General features: G+C 47.0%; 1 protein-coding gene across 1 annotated transcript in view; it reads left to right on the forward strand.

Moving 5' to 3' along the window:
• The first annotated feature begins 242 nt into the window (after positions 1-242).
• Positions 243-19,246, forward strand: part of TRIM66 (tripartite motif containing 66) — a 31,069-nt gene continuing 12,065 nt past the window's right edge. The window contains 10 exon segments of the mRNA XM_055547274.1: positions 243-297; positions 834-937; positions 2,650-2,797; positions 3,725-3,857; positions 4,181-4,297; positions 5,936-6,050; positions 6,588-6,734; positions 9,141-9,258; positions 10,699-11,603; positions 13,236-13,397. Coding sequence (XP_055403249.1) covers positions 243-297; positions 834-937; positions 2,650-2,797; positions 3,725-3,857; positions 4,181-4,297; positions 5,936-6,050; positions 6,588-6,734; positions 9,141-9,258; positions 10,699-11,603; positions 13,236-13,397 — 2,004 coding nt within the window.

The raw sequence follows: 19,246 nt of genomic DNA on the forward strand, positions 1-19,246 counted from the left end.
GCCCTCATCCCTGGGCACAGGCACCTGGCCCTCAGGAGCTCGTCTCCCTGCCCTCAGTGGGCCAAGTACTTACGGAGTGGACCCGAAGTACTGCAGTCTTCAGGGTGGCAGTGTCATACTGCTTACATAGTTCAGGAACGCTGACGAATGTGCTGGAGACTGCTGCATTTCTCTGGAGAGAGGGAGGTAGGACAAGATGTTCATGTTCAGGGGTGAAAGTACATATATGGGGTACACCCCGCATGGACTGTGTGGAGAAGGCACAGCAAAACCTCTTTGAGCCCCAGGGGCAGACCAGTTAGTCTTGGTTGTTACAAGAGAAGAGTATCTCCTAGATGAGCAGGCAGGCAGTCCTTGCCTTTCTCTGGCTAGAACTTTCTGAAAGCTCTAGCTTTGAAATCTCTAAAGAAATTCTCCTACACAGTAATATAAATGGCTAGAGCTGTGCCCTGGGCTAAACTGACCCCTTTGAACTTAGCCAGTAGTGGGAACTGGGCTCTCAGGGCTGTGAAGTGAAGGGTGGGAGCAGCAGGAAGGCACCTGATTATCACAACGGGAGCAGGGTTGGGCCTCTATTTTGTAGGAAGGAAAGAGATGTAGGATCAGGCAAAGTTGAGGATGTGGGGAGGTCTGTAGGGCAGGCTTCTAATAGGTTGGTCATGTCCAGAGTACCCTGATGGTAAGTGCAGGCTATGGCATCAAACATACTTCATTTTGGCACAGATGGTGTTGGCACATACCCGGGTGTTGTGTATTAGAAAGCCTTGTGTCTAGGTCCTATGTATAACCTGCCATGTTGCCCTGACTGTGCTATCTTTGCCCTCTTCTCCCAGAGCTCATCTCCTGTCCTGGGTGTGAGTGAGTATACATCACCAGGGATGTAACTGAACATTTTCTGCTGCAGTGCTTTTCTTCTGGGCAATCCAAGATGGTGAGGGTAAGTCAGGACAAGCAAAGAAGCAGCTAATCCTTTTCAGAAATCTGTGCGACCCTGTTCATAAGTCTGTCTGTCCACCCATCACTCTATCTTACTTGTTACCCTTCCACCAGTTTACCTAATCATCCATCCATCCATCCATCCTTCTATCCAGAAGAGAAGCAAAATGTTTCAGTTGGGGAAGCAAAATGAGTGTGTTTTTTTCTCTCTTATAGCTTTTACTGGAAATTATGACTACTAAGCTTTTATTCCCTCCACCCTCCCAATACTTGAGCTAAAACTCATTCACCAGCCTGGGTTACATAGGTTCATCAGTTTTGCTTGTGCTGCTGCTGCTGCTAAGTCGCTTCAGTTGTGTCCGACTCTGTGCGACCCCATAGATGGCGGCAGCCCACCAGGCTCCCCCGCCCCTGGGATTCTCCAGGCAAGAACACTGGAGTGGGTTGCCATTTCCTTCTCCAATGCATGAAAGTGAGAAGTGAAAGTGAAGTCTCTCAGTCAGGTCCAACTCTAGTGACCCCATGGACTGCAGCCTACCAGGCTCCTCCGTCCATGGGAGTTTCCAGGCAAGAGTACTGGAGTGGGGTGCCATTGCCTTCTCTGAGTTTGGCTTGTATTTAACAACTAATACCTTTTCCCTGAGTTTCTGAAATTTCACACTACTTACTGACTAGTATCCTTTCTCATTCTTTCTCCACTGGGGTATCCTTGCCACTACATTTTATTCATTTGCCATTTTACTTACTTGCTCCTGTATTACATTCTTACTGAATGTCTGACGTATATGCCAGGGCCTGTTCTGAGTACTAGGGAGACAGAGACCCATGTATCTACCCTCAAGGAATTAATAGTTTAGTTAGTAAAACCTACATTTCTCCTCTTTTCTTTTTCTTTCTGTGGGTTTGTCAGATCCCAGGGTGAGGACAAAGCTGTCAGAATCCACATCAGTTTGGTGGCCTGTATTATTCAGTGCAGACAGGCTAATTTTTCAGAAATCTTCTTTTCATCTCTCATATCAGCCCTCCATGATATTTTCTGACCAAATGAATGAACATTTGTACCAGGAGAAGGCCAGAGATTCTTGGTCCTGGCAAACCCCAGTAGTGGAAACACAGCTCTGAGAGTTGGTCTGTCGTACCTTTTCCTGGCTATTTATGATCATCTTTTTGTGCACTCATACAGCTACAGTTTCTTCTTCTCCGCAGCATGTTGAAATTTTTGCTTTTGCCTGCGCTTTACATTTTCCTCCCTTGTCTGCCTGGTGAACTTCTACTTGTCATTCAGTATCCAATTCAAATGTCACCTCTTTATGGAGGACCTTTCCTAGCCTCTCCTAGATGGAACTCCTGGAAACCTCGCTTTGCTTCCTTAGCACTTGGTACATCCTTTCATCACAGCATAACCCACTGAGTGAAAACCACACTGTCCAGGCTGTGTACCTTGAGAGCAGAACCTTGCCTTATTTATCTGTATATCCTCAGCTGCAACACAGGATTTGTGTGAATAGGCCTTGAGGCCACTGCTCTTTGTCACATGCTTTCCCTCATGCACCCCTGCGTGTCCCTCCCAGGCAGGTCTCCAGAATGGACTACACTCCAAAATAGTGGAGGAACAGCTCTGTGGGTCCCCAGTCCCTAGCATGTTTACCACTCGTAAAAGCAGGTCCAAATGATGAAGACGCTGTCAGTAACTCCAGAACTGTCTACTCCTAGAACTGCTCAGAGTGCAAGGAGAAGAGGGCAGCTCACATCCTCTGTACCTACTGCAACCGCTGGCTTTGCAGCTCCTGCACGGAGGAGCACCGGCATGGCCCGGCCCCTGGGGGCCCGCTATTTTCCCGGAGCCAGAAGGGATCTCCAGGTATCACTCCCTCCCCTCCACTAGCTCACACACTCTGACCCCTACCCCCTGCCCCGTAAGTAGTACCAAACCACAAAATCTCTGGAGAAGAGCTCTCTGCCCTTGTTTCCCTGCTGGGGGTGAGAATGGGGTGGTCTCTGAGCCTTTCCGAAAGAAAAGCTGTTTCCTCCTGAGTCACAGCACAGTGTGCCTTCACTCCAGGCGCTCCCTGTTGCCAGGCCGGGGCAGGTGGCGAGTGGGGAGTAGGTGACTGTGAGTGAGATGGTGCGGGGAGGAAAAGTCTTGAATTACCAATTGAGTTCACTGTCTTTCACCTCTGTTTAGAAAAATCAGACCCCGCTTCTGTTTAGTTACTTGATTAATTCAACATCCAGGATCAGGGTTTGTCCATTTATCTGTCCAGCACCATCTGTTTTAAGTGACAATCTTCTTCAAAGTCTTTTCTCAAAGCCCTTGAACTGTGGGAAAGGTTTTACCTTCGTCAGACAGGAACCAAAGTTTATGATCCATGTGATCTGATCTAGGTAGCTGGTTTCAGCCTCAGTCTGGATTGGGCAGCTGTTTCAGCCCCACCATAACATGGCCATTGAGGAGGTGTAGGTTAAGTTCTGAAGGACTCACTGTTCTGCAGGAGATCCATGTGTGGAAAGTAGCAGGCACCTTCCTCAGGCTCAGCAGATGGTGAGATGCCTGGGGCTTGATGGTGTGTTATTTCTGGACAACTGTGCAAATCTGGCCAGTGTAAGCCCACCTTCCTCACTGTGTTCCTGGAACCTCATTGGCCCAGAGAGAGGGTCACTTTTGCACCACCTTCCCTCTAGCTCTGGATCTTCCCTGTGTCCATAGAAGGCTGAGGGTGCTCAGTGGAGCTAACTTAAGAGATCTTCCTGAGCAAGACATGCCCACTTTCTCCATCTTCTCTGGCAGGAGTGAATGGTGGTTCTGGAGACTTCGCCTTGTACTGTCCTCTACACACGCAGGAAGTTCTCAAGCTGTTTTGCGAGACCTGTGATGTGCTTACATGCCATAGCTGCCTCATGGTGGAACACAAAGAGCACAGGTGGGGCAGGGTGGCTGCCCAAGGGGACTTGGGAGGGCTCTGGACTCTCTACCTGTGAGAGTGCTGGGTTCCCAGTGCATGGAAATCCTCTCCCTGCTTAAGCCAGCCTTCAGTCCCCAGGCCTGGCTGAAGGTTTTCTCTGTCCTGTTGTGTGGGGCTTCTCTGGAGAAGCCCTGAAGGGCTAAGAGTCTCTGACTCCCTAGATGTAACCCCAGCCTCCCTGGGCCTGACTGAGGCAACGCATTGTGGGGATTCTTGCTTAGCTGGCATGCTCAGAATAAGACTTGGTTTTCCTCATTTTTTTCCTCTGCCTCCTCCTCTAGGTGCAGACATCTTGAAGAAGTTTTGCAAAACCAGAGGATGCTTCTGGAAAGTGTGACTACACAGGTGGCACATAAGAAATCCAGTCTACAGACATCTGCAAAGCAAATTGAGGACAGGTAGCACTGGCTAGCCCCTTGCCTACACTGGAAATGCTCTGCTCCCTCTCACCCTGGGTCCCAGGACCAGGATGGAGTGAACATGCAGACACTGGCATATGTCCCAGAAGGCGTACGTCCTGGTCTTAGAGGTCTCAGGGCCAGGGAGGGGGTTTCGGGTCATCTCTTGTGGAATGGAGCCAAGCTAGGTGAGGATGATCACAGTGAACCTGGGGTAAAGTGCCTGCCTTCTGAACATGACCATGAACTGACCAAGGGCTTAAGAACAAGGGCACAGAGTGGATACTGGAGAAGAGAGGGCTGCTTATTATGTGAGTACAAGTCAGTGGCAGTCTATCCTTTATCACTCCTTTCCTAATGTTTTCCTTATACATCTATACATGATATGAAATCATCAGTATTTTGTGTAGAAAGAGAAATAAGCAGGTACTGAGAGAGGATCACATGGCAGGATCACATTGGATTGGGCATCATGCATGCATCATTTTGAGCAGTTCTTACAATTCTTTGAGTCAGGGGTTATCTCCATTCTACTGATGAGGAGGGTAAGGTTCAGAGAGATTAGGTGACTTATCTGAGATCACACAGCTGGTCAGAGACTGAGCTGGGTTTGGAAGCTAGGTCTGTGTGGCTTCAAAGCCTCTTTTTTTTTTTTTTAATGGTTTTACTGAGATATAATTTATATACCATAAAATTGCCCTTTTAAAACGTACAATTCAGTGGGGTGTGTTTTTTTTTTAGCATATTCATAGAGTTGTATGACATTATTATGATGTGAAAGTCACTCAGTCGTGTCCACCTCTTTGTGACCCCATGGACTATAGTCCTCCAGGCTTCTCTGTCCATGGGATTCTCCAGGCAAGAATACTGGAGTGGGTTGCCATCCCCTTCTCCAGGGGATCTTCCCAATCCAAGGATCGAACCTGAGTCCTCTGCATTGCAGGTGGATATTTTACCAAATGAGCCATCAGGGAAGCCCTATTGAATTGTACATTTTAAAAGGGAAATGTTATATTTTTTATATAATTTTTATACCATAAAATTTCCTTTATAAAATGTACAGTTCAGTGGGTTTTTTAGTATATTCATAGAGTCGTACAACAATTACAACTGTCTACTTTTAAAATATCATTTTTATCACCCTAGAAAGAAACCCATACACATTAGCAGTCACTCCCTATTCACCCTGCAGCATCCCCAGCCCTTGACAACCATTAGTCTACTTTCTGTCTCTACCTAGGCTCTTTTCACTACATGACGCTGTTTAGTAGAGTGTTCCCCCTTCTAATAAAATAAGAAATTACATGAAGTCATACCTGTGTTCACTCTCTCTGTCCTGCCTCTAGTGCTGTGTGAACTGATGAGCTATTGACTTGACCTGGGGATGGACCTGTAGTTTGTTGAGAGAAAAATGAGTTGAACTTTGGGCCAGTGGCCCACTTAGATCAAGTGGGCTGGGTTGTACAAAGGGCAGGATGGATGGTGGAGGAAGGTTCTTATTTCTTTACATTTGGTGCCTGCTGGTCCCTGAGTTCAGTAGAAAGCATCCACATTGCAGGCTCTTGCGTTTGCTGTCTGTAGGCTGTTGTAGGCCTGGAGGGAAGGGCTCACCATGCTGTTTCCTCCTGTTGTTTGCAGGATTTTTGAGGTGAAGCACCAGCACAGGAAGGTGGAAAACCAGATCAAAATGGCCAAGATGGTTCTGATGAATGAACTGAACAAACAGGCCAATGGCCTCATAGAGGAGTTGGAGGTATATGTGAACAGAGGGTTAGGTTCTGTACTCTCCTTGGGGCAAAAACCAGGCACATATCAAATATGTCTCATGGCTCAGAGATGCCTGGGCTAGAATTCAGATGTGCAATTTCCATAGCTCTCTGCTACTCCCTGTATCTTAAAATGTCCTGTCTAATTTTGGGAAGTTGGCTCATTAAGGGCTTAGAAAATCAGATCAAACTCCCATTAACGCTGTGGCAGTAAGGCAACTGCCTTATTGGACTTTGCAGGTTTATGGCCTTGAAAGAGTCATGAAACGAGCTATGCCCAAGAAATCTAGACATTCATTTCCTCAGTCATTTATCGCTTATTCCTATTTGCACTATAAAATCTACCTACCCTTTCTCTCTCCCTCCCTCCGTCCCTCAGCAGCCATGTTCTCTTCTCAGGGCTGCAGTTTCATCTGATTCCATTTGTGTTTACACTGATGCACACAGACCACTAGACTTCTCAAGCATGTGGTTTGCAGTCCAAGAATAGGACCAGGGACTCTGTCTTCTCTCTCTGTACCCAGGGCATCACTAATGAGAGGAAGCGGAAGCTGGAGCAGCAGTTACAGAGCATCATGGTTCTCAACCGCCAGTTTGAGCACGTGCAGAATTTCATTAACTGGGCTGTCTGCAGCAAAACCAGCATCCCTTTCCTTTTCAGCAAAGAGCTGGTAAGAAGAACTCCAACTCCTCAATCACTGACTTTGGGTTAGTAAGTGAAAACCATCTTTTACCAAACCTCATAGTGCAAAGGACCCCAGTGCTGGAATAGACCTGCCTTCCTCCAGGCAACTCAGCTAGGAAATTCTGTAGTTCTGCCTCAGGTCATGGATCCAGACAGTAGTACTAGAAGTGTGCTGGACATTCCTTAGGAAGTTGGGTTTAAATGGGGCCTAAGAGGAAAGGAGGAGTGGAGGATGACATTGAAGTGTTGGGCTTAAGAGATTGGTGATGCCCAGGAAAAGGAGCAGAACTTTTGAGAGAGTTGATGAGGTTTGTATTTGGATATTGCGAATCTAAGGGGCCTGTAGGGTGTCTAAAGGGAGCTGTCCCAAATCTGTTTTGATAGATGGGTCTGGAAGTCAGAAGAAAAGTCAGGGTTAGAGACAGAGAGAGAAAGATGTGTGAGTCCCTGGTATTTGGGTGGTATTGGAAAAGTGTGTGAAGAAAGAAGAAAATAACAGATCTGGAACCCAGGGAAATGCCCTCATTTTCAGCACAGACAGAGGAAGGAGATGAGTGAAGGAGCTGAGAAGCAACTATCAGAAGTCAGCAGAGAAATAAGAGAGTGTGGTGCACAAAACTTAACAGAGAGCTTCAAATTTTTAAGTGACCAATGTTATCATTGCTACATAGGTGATAGAGGATGAGTAGTGAAGAGAAACCTTGAGATCTCAGAATCAGGAGGCCCCTGGTATAACCTTTGAAAGACACTCCAGCAGCTTTTATCTCCAGCAAAGTAGAAAGGTCAAAAGCTAGATGAGGGATTGAGGATGGGAGGTGAGGAAGTAGAGGAATTAGTGAAAAGCAGAGAAATAAGGTAGCTTGAGAAGGAGACAGGGTTGGGGATACTTTTTTAAAATAAGGAAAACATTTGCACATGTTTATTTGGGAGAAGAATTTGAAGATAGAAGATATGTGTGGTAGAGGGAACATACTGGGAAAGCAGAAAGTGGGATCTAGAGTGAAATGGTTGACTTTAAACAAGAGGCGCTTATTTTCTCCGAGATTGAAGGATGGGAAGATGTCAGTATAATGTAGTTAAGTCTGGAGATAGGAGGGATACAAGTTTGAGGGAATTTGCCTTCACCCTCTATGAAGTAAGCAGTAATAATCAGAGGGTTAGACATTGGGTAAATGACATTCAGGAGAGAAGTAAAGATTTTAAATAGTCATTAAGGACTTCCCTGTTGGCTCAGACGGTAAAGCGTCTGCCTACAATGCGGGAGACCCGGGTTCAATCCCTGGGTCGGGAAGATCTCCTGGAGAAGGCAATGGTAACCCACTCCAGTGTTTTTGCCTGGAAAATCCAATGGACGATGGAACCTGGTAGGCTACAGTCCATGGGGTTACAAAGAGTAGGACATGGCTGAGCAACTTTACTTTCACTTTCAAGGACCACGGAAGAGGAAACTGACAAGAAAGGAAATGACCAGAAGAAGGACTGAAGGGGGACCCTGAGCATAATGATCAGTGAGGCGACCCCATGTAACATAGCTTTGGGGTGGCTGGATTGACACAGGGCAGGCACTGATGGGAAGGGAATTAGGGCACTAGTGATGTTGTTACTTAAAGCGATGGAAAACTAGGATGGCCGGCTGGGCCGAGGGAGCAGGGCTTGATCAATGAGGTGGAAGAGCTTGCTCAGGAAGAGCAAGAGCTGTTGTGATCAGGGAGTAGGTTGTTGGAGTTTAAGGTCTCATAGGTAGAATGGTTCTAGATGGTGAAAATGGTCTAGGTCTGGTGACTGAACTGAAAAGAGAAGTGAAGGTGGTTTACATTAAAGAGCTCAAGGAAGTAAGAGGCTAAAACGTTGATTAGGACTTTGGTTAATTAAATGTTAGCAGGGTAGTTGGATACTTGCCAAAGTCCTAGATAAATAGGAGAGTTTTCGTAATAAGAGATAGATGAAAAGGATGAGGGAAGAAGAGGGCAGTTGACTAGGATGGAAGGGAGTTTTACAAGTGGGTGGAAGGACAGCTCTGGGGAACTCAGGGAGTGTCTGCCCCCATGGACTTTTCAGTTGAGATTATGGTAGAATGAAGGGAGCACTCTTGAGAGGGTGTTGTCAGATGATACCCTGAGGAAGAATTAAAATCATCTGAGGCCTGGAAGAGATAAGAATGTAGGCTTTCCAAAAGCCTCAATAAGAGGAAGGGGATCAGTAGGGGCAGAGGTAGGGGGAGGAATGTGAAGATACTAAGGTGCAAGGAAATGAGGGAGCACACTGGCGAGGAGCACAGGCTAAATAGCCATGACTCTGGGCCCTTCAGCCTGTCCAGTGAGTGAGGGCGAGGGAGTTCTCACTCTGGCACAAGATGCCCAAAGAAATGACCTTTGGTCATTGCTCTTGTCAGATTGTGTTTCAGATGCAGCGATTGCTGGAGACAAATTGTAACACAGACCCTGGCTCCCCTTGGAGTATCAGATTCACTTGGGAGCCTAACTTCTGGACCAAGCAGCTGGCTTCCCTAGGTGAGCCCAGGGCCTACTCTATGGGCCTTTGCATGATTGCTAAGAACACATTTAGACCATCTGCTTAACTCACTGGGTAGATCAGCATATGCCCATGAGAAAGCGTTCCCTGAGACTGCCAGTGGTCATGGAGTCATTCAGCAAACCTTTTCCTGGAGATGATGATGGTGGGGTTGGGGTGGGGGTGGGGAGAGCTGACAGCTTAAATAGCAATGGCAATATAGGACTTTTGTAAGAGGACCAGGTGAAATCTGAGTTTCCTATTTTACATGAACGTCCCTGTTCTGTTGGTTTCATTGCTAGAAGAGGAGACAAGACAGTGGTCCTCCTCTCCAGAATGCTGTATGGCAGTGCAGGCGGACCTGTGTCTCCGAGTACAAGGGTATACATGTGTGTGGGCACAAACAGAGATATTTCAGCGACACAGAGAGAGGAGACAGACAGGCAATGTCACATACATCTTTTGGAGTTGAGATGTAAGAAGATAATTCATGACCTTGCACATTTTTCTTCCCTGCTGCAATAACTTGCTGGTGTTCAATATTTAGGCAGAATGTAGACAATTTGAAGTTGTGCCTGTGTTGACAACCTAATGGTGGGTTTGTTAAACTAATGGCCAACTGCTGCCTTTATCTGGACTGATATTCTCATTGAAAGTGCTTTGAACTTGACAGAATAATAAATGATATTTAGGTTTATTTTCTGCTTCCCTTTCCCTTTTGATACAATTTCACACACCTTTGGTGAGCACCTGCTCTGAGTCAGGCCCCACATTGGCCACTAAGTGACCAAAGGTGACCACCTGCCCTCAGGACACTTGGTTTTCCCCTACATAAGCCTCAGAGGAGCTGAAGAAGCCATTAGACTAAATAGCAATAGCATCATCTTCTCATGCATGAGGGCCTAGGGTCCTCAGACATCAGCACTGACTCTTGGCACTGACCTGGGGATGGAGCTTCCCCACTCTCCTCCACCCTGCTTGCCCAACATCTAGTTCTCCAGAACTGTATTTGGGGACTTACCCATTTGTCCTGGGGATGAATCTCCTTTGCTACTTTTTAGTACACTCCCTCTTATCCCCTCAATGTTGATAGTTTTGGTCTGAGTTTTTCTTGGGCTATTCTGTTAAAAAAGAAGTAGGTACTCTGTGAGGGAGCCCAGGTTTCCCTAGTGGAATACAAACAGAGTCAGGACTGAGCCTCTGGTAAAGGCTGAGTTGATTCCTCAAATGTCCCAGGCCCCCAGCGCAGGTCTGTATAGTTTCTATTGCTGATATCATTCTAGACTGAGTCTTGGGGGTTAGGGATTGAATTTCTTAATCTCTGCCTCTGGTACAAGGTTGTTGAATGATATCCTTTGGCCCTGGAAGAGGGAGGTAGCAGGAGTAGGGGGAACAACTGCAGATCACCTTTGGAAACACTCTCTATTCTGAATTTTTAGGCTGTATAACTACTGAGGGTGGACAGCTGTCCCGGGCAGATACTCCTGCTTATGGAGGCTTACAGGGACCATCATCTTTTTATCAAAGCCACCAGTCCCCTGTGGCTCAGCAAGAGACTCTCAGCCATCCCTCGCACAAGTTCCAGTCTCCAGCAATCTGTTCCTCCTCCGTGTGCTGCTCCCACTGCTCCCCAGTCTCACCCTCCCTCAAAGGCCAGGTCCCCCCACCCGGCATACACCCAGTGCACAGCTTTAGGCAGCCCTCCGAGATGGTACCCCAACAGCTGGGCTCCCTGCAGTGCTCCACGCTGCTGCCCAGGGAGAAGGAACTGCCCTGCAATCCTCATCCGCCAAAGCTGCTTCAGCCCTGGCTGGAAACCCAGCCCCCTGCGGAGCCGGAGAGCACACCCCAGCGGCTGGGGCAGCAGCTGACTTCACAGCCCGTGTGCATCGTTCCCCCACAGGATGTTCAGCAAGGAGCCCATGCCCCGCCCACCCTGCAGACACCCTCCATCCAGGTGCAGTTTGGCCACCACCAGAAGCTGAAGCTCAGCCACTTTCAGCCACCGCCACAGCAGCAGCTGCCCCTTCCACCCCCTCCACCCCCTCCACCCCAACAGCAGCCACCCCCGCCTCTCCCACCATCTCAGCATCTGGCCTCTAGTCAGCACGAGAGCCCCCCGGGGCCCGCCTGTTCCCAGAACATGGACATAATGCACCACAAGTTTGAGCTGGAGGAAATGCAGAAGGACCTGGAGCTTCTCCTTCAGGCTCAACAGCCCAGCCTGCAGCTAAGTCAGACCAAATCGCCTCAGCATCTACAGCAAACTATTGTGGGGCAGATCAATTACATTGTGAGGCAGCCGGCGCCCGTCCAGTCCCAGAGCCAAGAGGACACTGTGCAGGTGAGGTCAGGGTGGCACCACCTCCCTAGATTCTCCCTAGGAGAGCATCAGGGACACAGACTCCTCCTCACAGGGTGGCACAGGAACAGTTTCTTCATCTTAAGGTGGCCTTGAACTCAGCCCTCCCAATTCAAGACTGCCCTGGACTCTGCCTTCCATCTCAGGAAGGCTCCAGAGAGCACAGTACTTAGCCCCAGCACAGATCCAGGCTCAATCCTGTCCCGAGTGGCCTGGCTTACTCCTGTCCTCCTGGGTGACACTAGGGACCATGTCCGTTAATGGAACCTCCTGAGCTGTGCTGGACTCCAGTCAGTGCAGGGCAGAAGGGAGGCTGTCTCTTACCTTTGTAACCTCACTTCCTTTACTGTAACTTATGAATCCCAGCTGGGGGAAGGGGAGAGCTTAAGCATATCATTTGCCTAGAGATCATACAACATTGGGGGCTTCCCAGGTGGCACTAGTGGTAAAGAGCCCTCCTGCCAGTGCCACGGGTTCGATCCCTGAGTTGGGAAGATTCCCTGGAGGAGGGCATGACAAACCACTCCAGTGTTCTTGCCTGGAGAATCACATGGACAGAGGAGCCTGGCAGTCTGTGGTTCATAGAGTCACAAAGAGTCAGACACAACTGAAGCGCACATGTATGCTCATAAAACATCGAGTGGTAGTGCCAAGACTTGGGTCTGCGCCAGCTGACTCTGAATTGCCATAGAGGAGGCCTTGTTCTTTCCCTAGGAGGATGACTAAGGCTGCTCTTCTCTTTTCTCAGCTAAAAGCCAATTGGAGAGGTGCAGTTCGTACCTCTGGGATCTTTGCAGCACTCCACATCTTCATTCTTAATTCTTGCTTTTCTTGGTTTCCAACAGCTTCCTGTTTCAGACCCTTCCTCCTCTCCTTTCACTTTTTTCATAGTGAAATATATGTAACCACATTTATACCTTCAAAGCAGCTCTATAGAATTTTACTTTATTACAAAATATAAGGCTTCACATTTATGCTTCTGCACTGACAACTTCAATTTTATATTTATTTATTTATTTGGCTGTGCTGCATAGCATGTAGGATCTTAGTTCCCCAACCAGGGATGGAACCCATGTCTCCTGCAATGGAAGGGCAGTTTCTTAACCGCTGGACCACCAGGGAAGTCCCTAAGCACTGACTTCAGATCATGCTTTAAATGTCTGCCTCTGAGGCTCAGTTCCTTATATAGAATAACTCTTATGATGGCAGAGAAGGGTCTAGGGTTTATAGAGGACCACAGCTCTATAAATGTAAGTCAAAACTGTTGTGATTGCTTAGGTAACTATGACAAAGTTAGCTCATGATTCTTGGTTTGAGTTCTATTCTAAGATGTCATATTAGGAAGAGCTTAGATAAGAGTATCTTCCTGAAAAGATTTCAGGCCATCCGCAGTGTGTAGGTGGTGACGGCGGTAGTGGGCAGCGCAGGTGGGCCTCAGCCTTTACCACTGCTGCTACTCTTTGTGGAAAATGAAAGTCACTCAGTCGTGTACGACTCTTGTGACCCCATGGACTGTAGTCCGCCAGGCTGCTCTGTGCATGGGATTTTCCAGGCAAGAAAACTGGAGTGGGTTGCCATTTCAGGACCCACCCAAGTTCTTATTTTCTCCTCCAGGCTGCAGATGAGCCCCCAGCATCTGAAGGCCCAAAGCCGACTCTCCCTCTTGACAAGAATACTGCTGCTAACTTGCCCCAGGCATCTGGGGAGGAAACCCCTCACAGTGTCCCCCCACTGGACAGCACCATCCAGCACTCCTCTCCGAATGTGGTGAGAAAGGTACAATTGGAGCCTGCTTTCCCTGATCATATGGGACCCACTGCCAGTCAAGACCCTGGGGACCTGGCTGAGGATGTCTGGGCGGGGGGAGGAGTGTCCCTGTCCCCTCCCTGGATGTTACACAGCCCTGACTCATGCCTTTTGTCCTAGTGAGTGAGCAAGGCCCTCCTCCACTCCATTGGCACTCCCCTACACTTAAATTGGGAGCAGCTGGGCTTCATTTCGAGAGGATGGGGAAACCGAAGGAAAGCCAGTTTGTTGAACACTGACTGTGTACCTAGAACTGTGCTTGGTGCTCCGCAGGGTGACTTCACTTAACCTTCCCAATAGTTCTGTGAGGTGGGCATCCCCATTTTATAGCTAAGGAAACTCAGATCCAGGGGCCTACAGCTAATAGATAAAAGGGGCTAAGGTTTATGTAAAATGAGACTCACAGCCTGAGCTTTTTCCTCTCTGCAATGAATGACAGTGGGGAAAGTGTTTTATGTGGTCCCACGATCCAGAGTTGGCTGGCTTTAGAATTCGAATTAATGGAATTCTGTGGGTGAGTGGTCTACAGGGCTGACCTGCAGAGGTGGCTGAGCATCTGAGGGCACTGGGATGTTTTGAAGATAAGCTAGCGAAGCTCTTCCTGTCTGTCCACCTGTCTGCTTGGTGGACGGTTCATGGCAATAACCCAGAATCCTACAGCTCCTGGTTGTCCTACTCTCACTCCTGTCTTTCGTCTCTACCCCAGTCATCCTCCTAGCTGGAACCTCAGTGCTGTGCCTTCCCACCAGCCCTCCATGTGTCCCTTGGCCTGTTCCCCATATCCTGTCCCTTCTCTGGTCTTGTCTCCTCAACCCTCCTGGTACTTCCTCTCAGCTCTGTACCGGGAGCTCTGCCAGCTATCCTGTACCCCTCTAGCCTGCACTCTCAGCCCTGCAGCATCCCTTGGGCTCCACAGTCCCAGTTTCACTAGTGGTTCTTTGTACCTACTACCCCTCATCATGTTTCTCCCAGCAGCACCTTTGGCATAGATCAGTCTACCTCAGTGATACCCGAGAAGACAATTTTGAAAAGTAAGAGATGGCAAAATTGCAGTGTTACCTTAGAAATCCCTTGAAGTCTGGTACTAAAGGTCGTTAGTTTGTGCCTAGCCTGCCCTATCCTTTTGAAAATGGTTTGGCTTAGAGGCCATAGAGATGCTGTAAATTGGACCTGTGTGGCTCTTAGCAGTTTACATTCTTACACTTGAGGTAGATACCTATCTGTTCAACCATCCGTCTATCCACCCATTTATTTATTCACTCAGTGACCAAAAAAATATCTTAACCTCCTATTGTGTGCCTCCTATTTTTATAGGTGTCAGGAGCACAGTGGTGAATAAGTAGTCTCACTTTGTACCTTATAGTCTAGTGGGAGAGAGTTAAACAAGCAGCAACAATGAAGTATGATAAAGTGCTGTGATAGTCAGTGGGCTGTGTATAAGAGCACTGAACTCTTGGAGATGACTTCCTAGAGAACATGGTTTTAAGCTGAGATTTGTTTGAAAAATTAGGCTGGGGAAGGAGAAATGGAAGGGGAAGGCCAGAATAAATAGAGGGAATGGCCAATAGGAAGGTCCAGAAGTGAGAGAAAGCCCGGGCTACTTAGGGGGTTTCAGATAATTTGACTTGGTAGGAACATGAGATGAACTAGAGAATGGGAGTGCTTGAAACCAGAGTAGTTAGAAAGCTTTGTGAATTATGGTCTGAATTTGGGATTCAGTCTTGGGGGTTTCGAGGTGTGAATGAAGGATTACTAGCAAGGAGGATTACTAACATGGCTTGAATTAAAGTATAGAGAGATCACTTTAGTTACAGTAAGGGAGACCAAACTAGTACAGAGGAGAAATAGGAGAAGATGAGTGAAATCAGGTAATGATGGGAAAGAAGAGGCAGCAAGGACCTCAAGAGATCAAATCCTAGGAGATTTTTGGACTTGGAGTCCGATTGGCAGTGGGAAGTGGGGGAAAGGACATCCAAGGTGTGTCTTGGTCCACTGAGTTGCCATTCATCCGAGATGGGAGCATGGGAAGAAAAGTACATTTGAGGGGAGGAAAAAGTCAAGTTTTGAATTGGTGGTGGTCTCCTCTGAAGGCTACGTTATAAGATGACTGGAAGACAGCTAACACTAGAGGGCAGTAGGGAGCATGGGGATTACCGGTGCCCAAATGGTAGTGGGAGCCATACTGAAAATGCTTCTGCTTATTTAATGGGTCTCAGTTCTGCTCCTCCACCCAGTAGAGAGGAAAAGGAGGCAAGCCACATGCAAGCATAGCCTGTGCTACCTGGGTGGGTGGCCCGCAGGGTGCTCGGAGCCGCAAAGGGAGGGGCTGCTTTGCTCCTGCATGGCTGCAGGGTGGCAGTGGGCTTAATGAAGATCCTAGGATATCTAACTTTTCATCTGGAGCTGCCTCTGGCTGTTACCATGGACTTATGCAGAGGTGTGGAGGGACCATGTGACCTGACTTTTTTCAGACATTTCATAGGCTTCTTTAAGGCTTGTACTCCCAGAAAAAGGATCCTCAAGGTTGCCATCCAGGGGAACCTGGTCCAGAGGAACCTTTGGGTCTACTTGACTGAGCGAGGTACTGGTTATACACAAAGCTCCTGAAATATGGAAAGGGGCTTTCTTTTTGAGGGAATTCATTGTCTTGAATCTGGGACTGGGCACGGTGGGGGATATGAAGGTCAAGGTTACCCAACAACATTCTAAGCATCTTATCATTGATTTATAATACTTTGTATAGCATTTTATACTTTTTTTTTCATAGATTTTTATATGTATTTTTCTATTTTATCTCTTTGTTTATCCTAGCAATACTATGAGGAAGCCACTTTCTTATTCCCCTTTGAAAGATGTGGAAACTGAGACACAGAGAGATTAAATGACCGCCTAAAAGTTAAACAGCCAACTATTGGCAAGGTTAGGCCCAGAACACAGTTCCTGCCTCAGCTCTGGGTTCAGTGACTAGGTTAAATTGCCTCTCTGTGCACTGCAGTGGGAGTAGTACTCACTGCTGGATTTTCCTATCTTCATACTCCCTGAAGTAGCCTGAGGCCTTGCTGGGGAGAAGTCTTAGGACCCATCCTAGTTGGGTCTTGACTAATCATTATTTGGTAACGGCACTTAGCCCCCAGCCCACTTCTCGGTCTGTACTGGCTGGCAAGCGCCAGGGGAAGTCAGAAGTCCGTCTGAGTGCACACACGATAGGAAACGGTGGCAGCGGGCACAGCTCTGTGTGTTCCACAGAGACCTACTCCTGCTTGGAGCCGCTTCGTGTCACTACAAGGAGGACTTTTGTTACAGCCGAGCAGCTGTGCACACGTACCTAGGAGATGGTACTAAATGAGCTGATGGTGAAAACAGATCGCTGCTGCAAATGAGATGTGAAAGTTCTAGAATGGGTTCTGCAGTCTCTGGAGCATGTTATCCCACCACCTTCCGTGCCGCCAGCAGAATGTTTTTGTATGAACTTGGACATTTGTTTGTCAGCTGCTGTTGTCTAAGATTTCTAATCTTGGTTCAGCCACTTTGAAAAAAGGTGATGAAGAAAGACAACTTTACAACAGAACCCTTTAAATACCAAGGGAAACTGGAAGACATTTCAGTGGCTTTGTTTCATACTTCTGAACTAGTCGACTGCTGAAAAATACACACACTCCTTTTGTCAGCCCTCATGGAATCAAGGCTGTAGGTATCACAGAGAGCTCTAGCTGAACCCCAGTTCACCTGCAAGAGGGGCCTCTGTTCTGCTCATAGCGGGGCCCCAGATCTTCAGAGGACTTTGAGGCCACCAAGTTACTGCTTACGGCTTCAGTGGAGTCTGGGATATATTGTCAGCAAATGATGCAGAAGTATTTGACATTCCTGTGGTCGGGATTAAGAGTGGTGCAGAAGAGTGGAGGATCATGAACCTGATGAATAGCACTGACGCCTTTATCGAAGCATTTTGATGCCTGGGCTCTTGATTTGATTCTTAAAACTCAGTGAGATTTACATTCACCTGTAGAGGAGGAAGTTCAAGCCCAGAGATGGAAAATAATTTGCTTAAATGCATATTCTAAACCTTGACATAAGTGAGGGAAAAGTAGGCACCCTGCCTTCACAGTCTCCAAATACATGGCTATAGACCAGGTCATGGGTTCTCATCCATGTCTTTTCCAAAAGCAACTGTGTTTTCCTTGCAGCCTGGCACTGACAGCTTTTGCTCAGAATGCTTCCAGGGCCTGATAAGGCTTTCTTATGGCCCAGGCTGTGACCTGGTTAACAGGGCAGAACTGTATAGAGATGTGCACGCTGTCCCACATAGGAATCAAGCCAAACACTCCCCAGGTCTGGCTCGCTGAATTTTATACTCTTTAGGAAGCCTATCTCCTACCTTCTGTCCTGATTTCATTCACAGACCAAACCTAAGATCTTTGTCTAGGTCTCCTGGTTCATGAGAAAATAGGTTCTTGCTCCTAGACCTTTAAATTTCCTTAACCCAGCCCAAGAAAAATACCTCTGGCCTAGTTCTTCCACATCTCCAAAATTTGGGTTTTAAAGGTTCCACTCATTCTAGCCTTCACTTCCGATTCACTGGACTCCGCTTTTTCCTTTGCTCTTCCTTCTGCCTCAGACCCTGATCCTCTGTTTTGTTTGTTTGTTTGTTTTTTTCCATCTTCTTGGATCATCAGGGCACTGGGTACTCTTCAGTTCTTCTCTCTTCACCATCCATAATTTCCCATTTGACTCCCATTGGTTAGCAGATATCAACATAGTTACATCTGTAGCCACAACCTTACTTCATAAAAGAATTTTTCATTGAGCTGGCAGGACACTTACTATCAGCAAGAGCAACTTTCCTATTAAAAATCAACTTGTGAAACCATTGGCAGGAAAAGTTAGTTCCCCACTCAGCTATCTGATTCAGTTGTGTCAAGATCTACCGCTGTTAAAGCAGTCTACTTAATCTGAAGCTGTTGAAACACTCAAATATTCCAAAGATTTAGTTCACAAATCTATTTACATGCATCTTTGTCTCCTTAGCTATTTCCTTCAGCCAAGGCGAAGGCCTTCAATGTGTTTCCAAAAGACAATTCACAAGTCATTGGTCTCTTCTCCTACTGTACCTGTACATGGTGGTCAGTCTTTGACAAATTTAACTCCTAGGATCAAAACCTGAAACCAGAAGTAAGCAAGCAAAGCTTCAAAACAGCAACAAGAATAGTTGCCACAAACCTCACACATTATACTCTGTATGAGACTATAAGCCCAATTTAGTCAACTTGATCTAGCAAGCTTAGTTATATGGTTTTCTTTGGAAATTTTTAGGTTTTCTATATTATAGCAGTAAGCAGAGTAGAAGCAGGGAATTAGGACTTCTATAATGGCAGCTAACAACAGGAGAGAAGACAAGAAACTTCACCTGGAAAAGTGCCATGATGTGATGTCATTCACGGAAAGGACTAGCTAAACTCTACTACATTCTTAGAAGTTCCCTAAAGCACCGATGAACTACAGAATACCCCAGCAATAGAGGTTCATCAGAATTCTTTTACATCACTAAGAAATGGTCTCATTCGGCCTCAGGTACTCTGTTTAGTAAGACAGGGTAGTGTGCAAAGCATTTTAGAAGTACTATCCTTCAAAATAATATTTTAAAGTCAATTGCATTTTGTTATTGAAAGAGGTATGTTTCAGATATCTGGAAAATTGATTTCTGTGAAACACCACTCTATCTGTGCTACTTTATCCCCAGCAATATTATCTTGCTGTACAAACTTGAAATTTATATTAAACTCAGGGTATGTGCACCGGGTGTCTGCTTATTGACTTCTCAA

Source organism: Bubalus kerabau, chromosome 15 (assembly GCF_029407905.1).
Source record: "Bubalus kerabau isolate K-KA32 ecotype Philippines breed swamp buffalo chromosome 15, PCC_UOA_SB_1v2, whole genome shotgun sequence".
Lineage (NCBI taxonomy): Eukaryota > Metazoa > Chordata > Mammalia > Artiodactyla > Bovidae > Bubalus > Bubalus kerabau.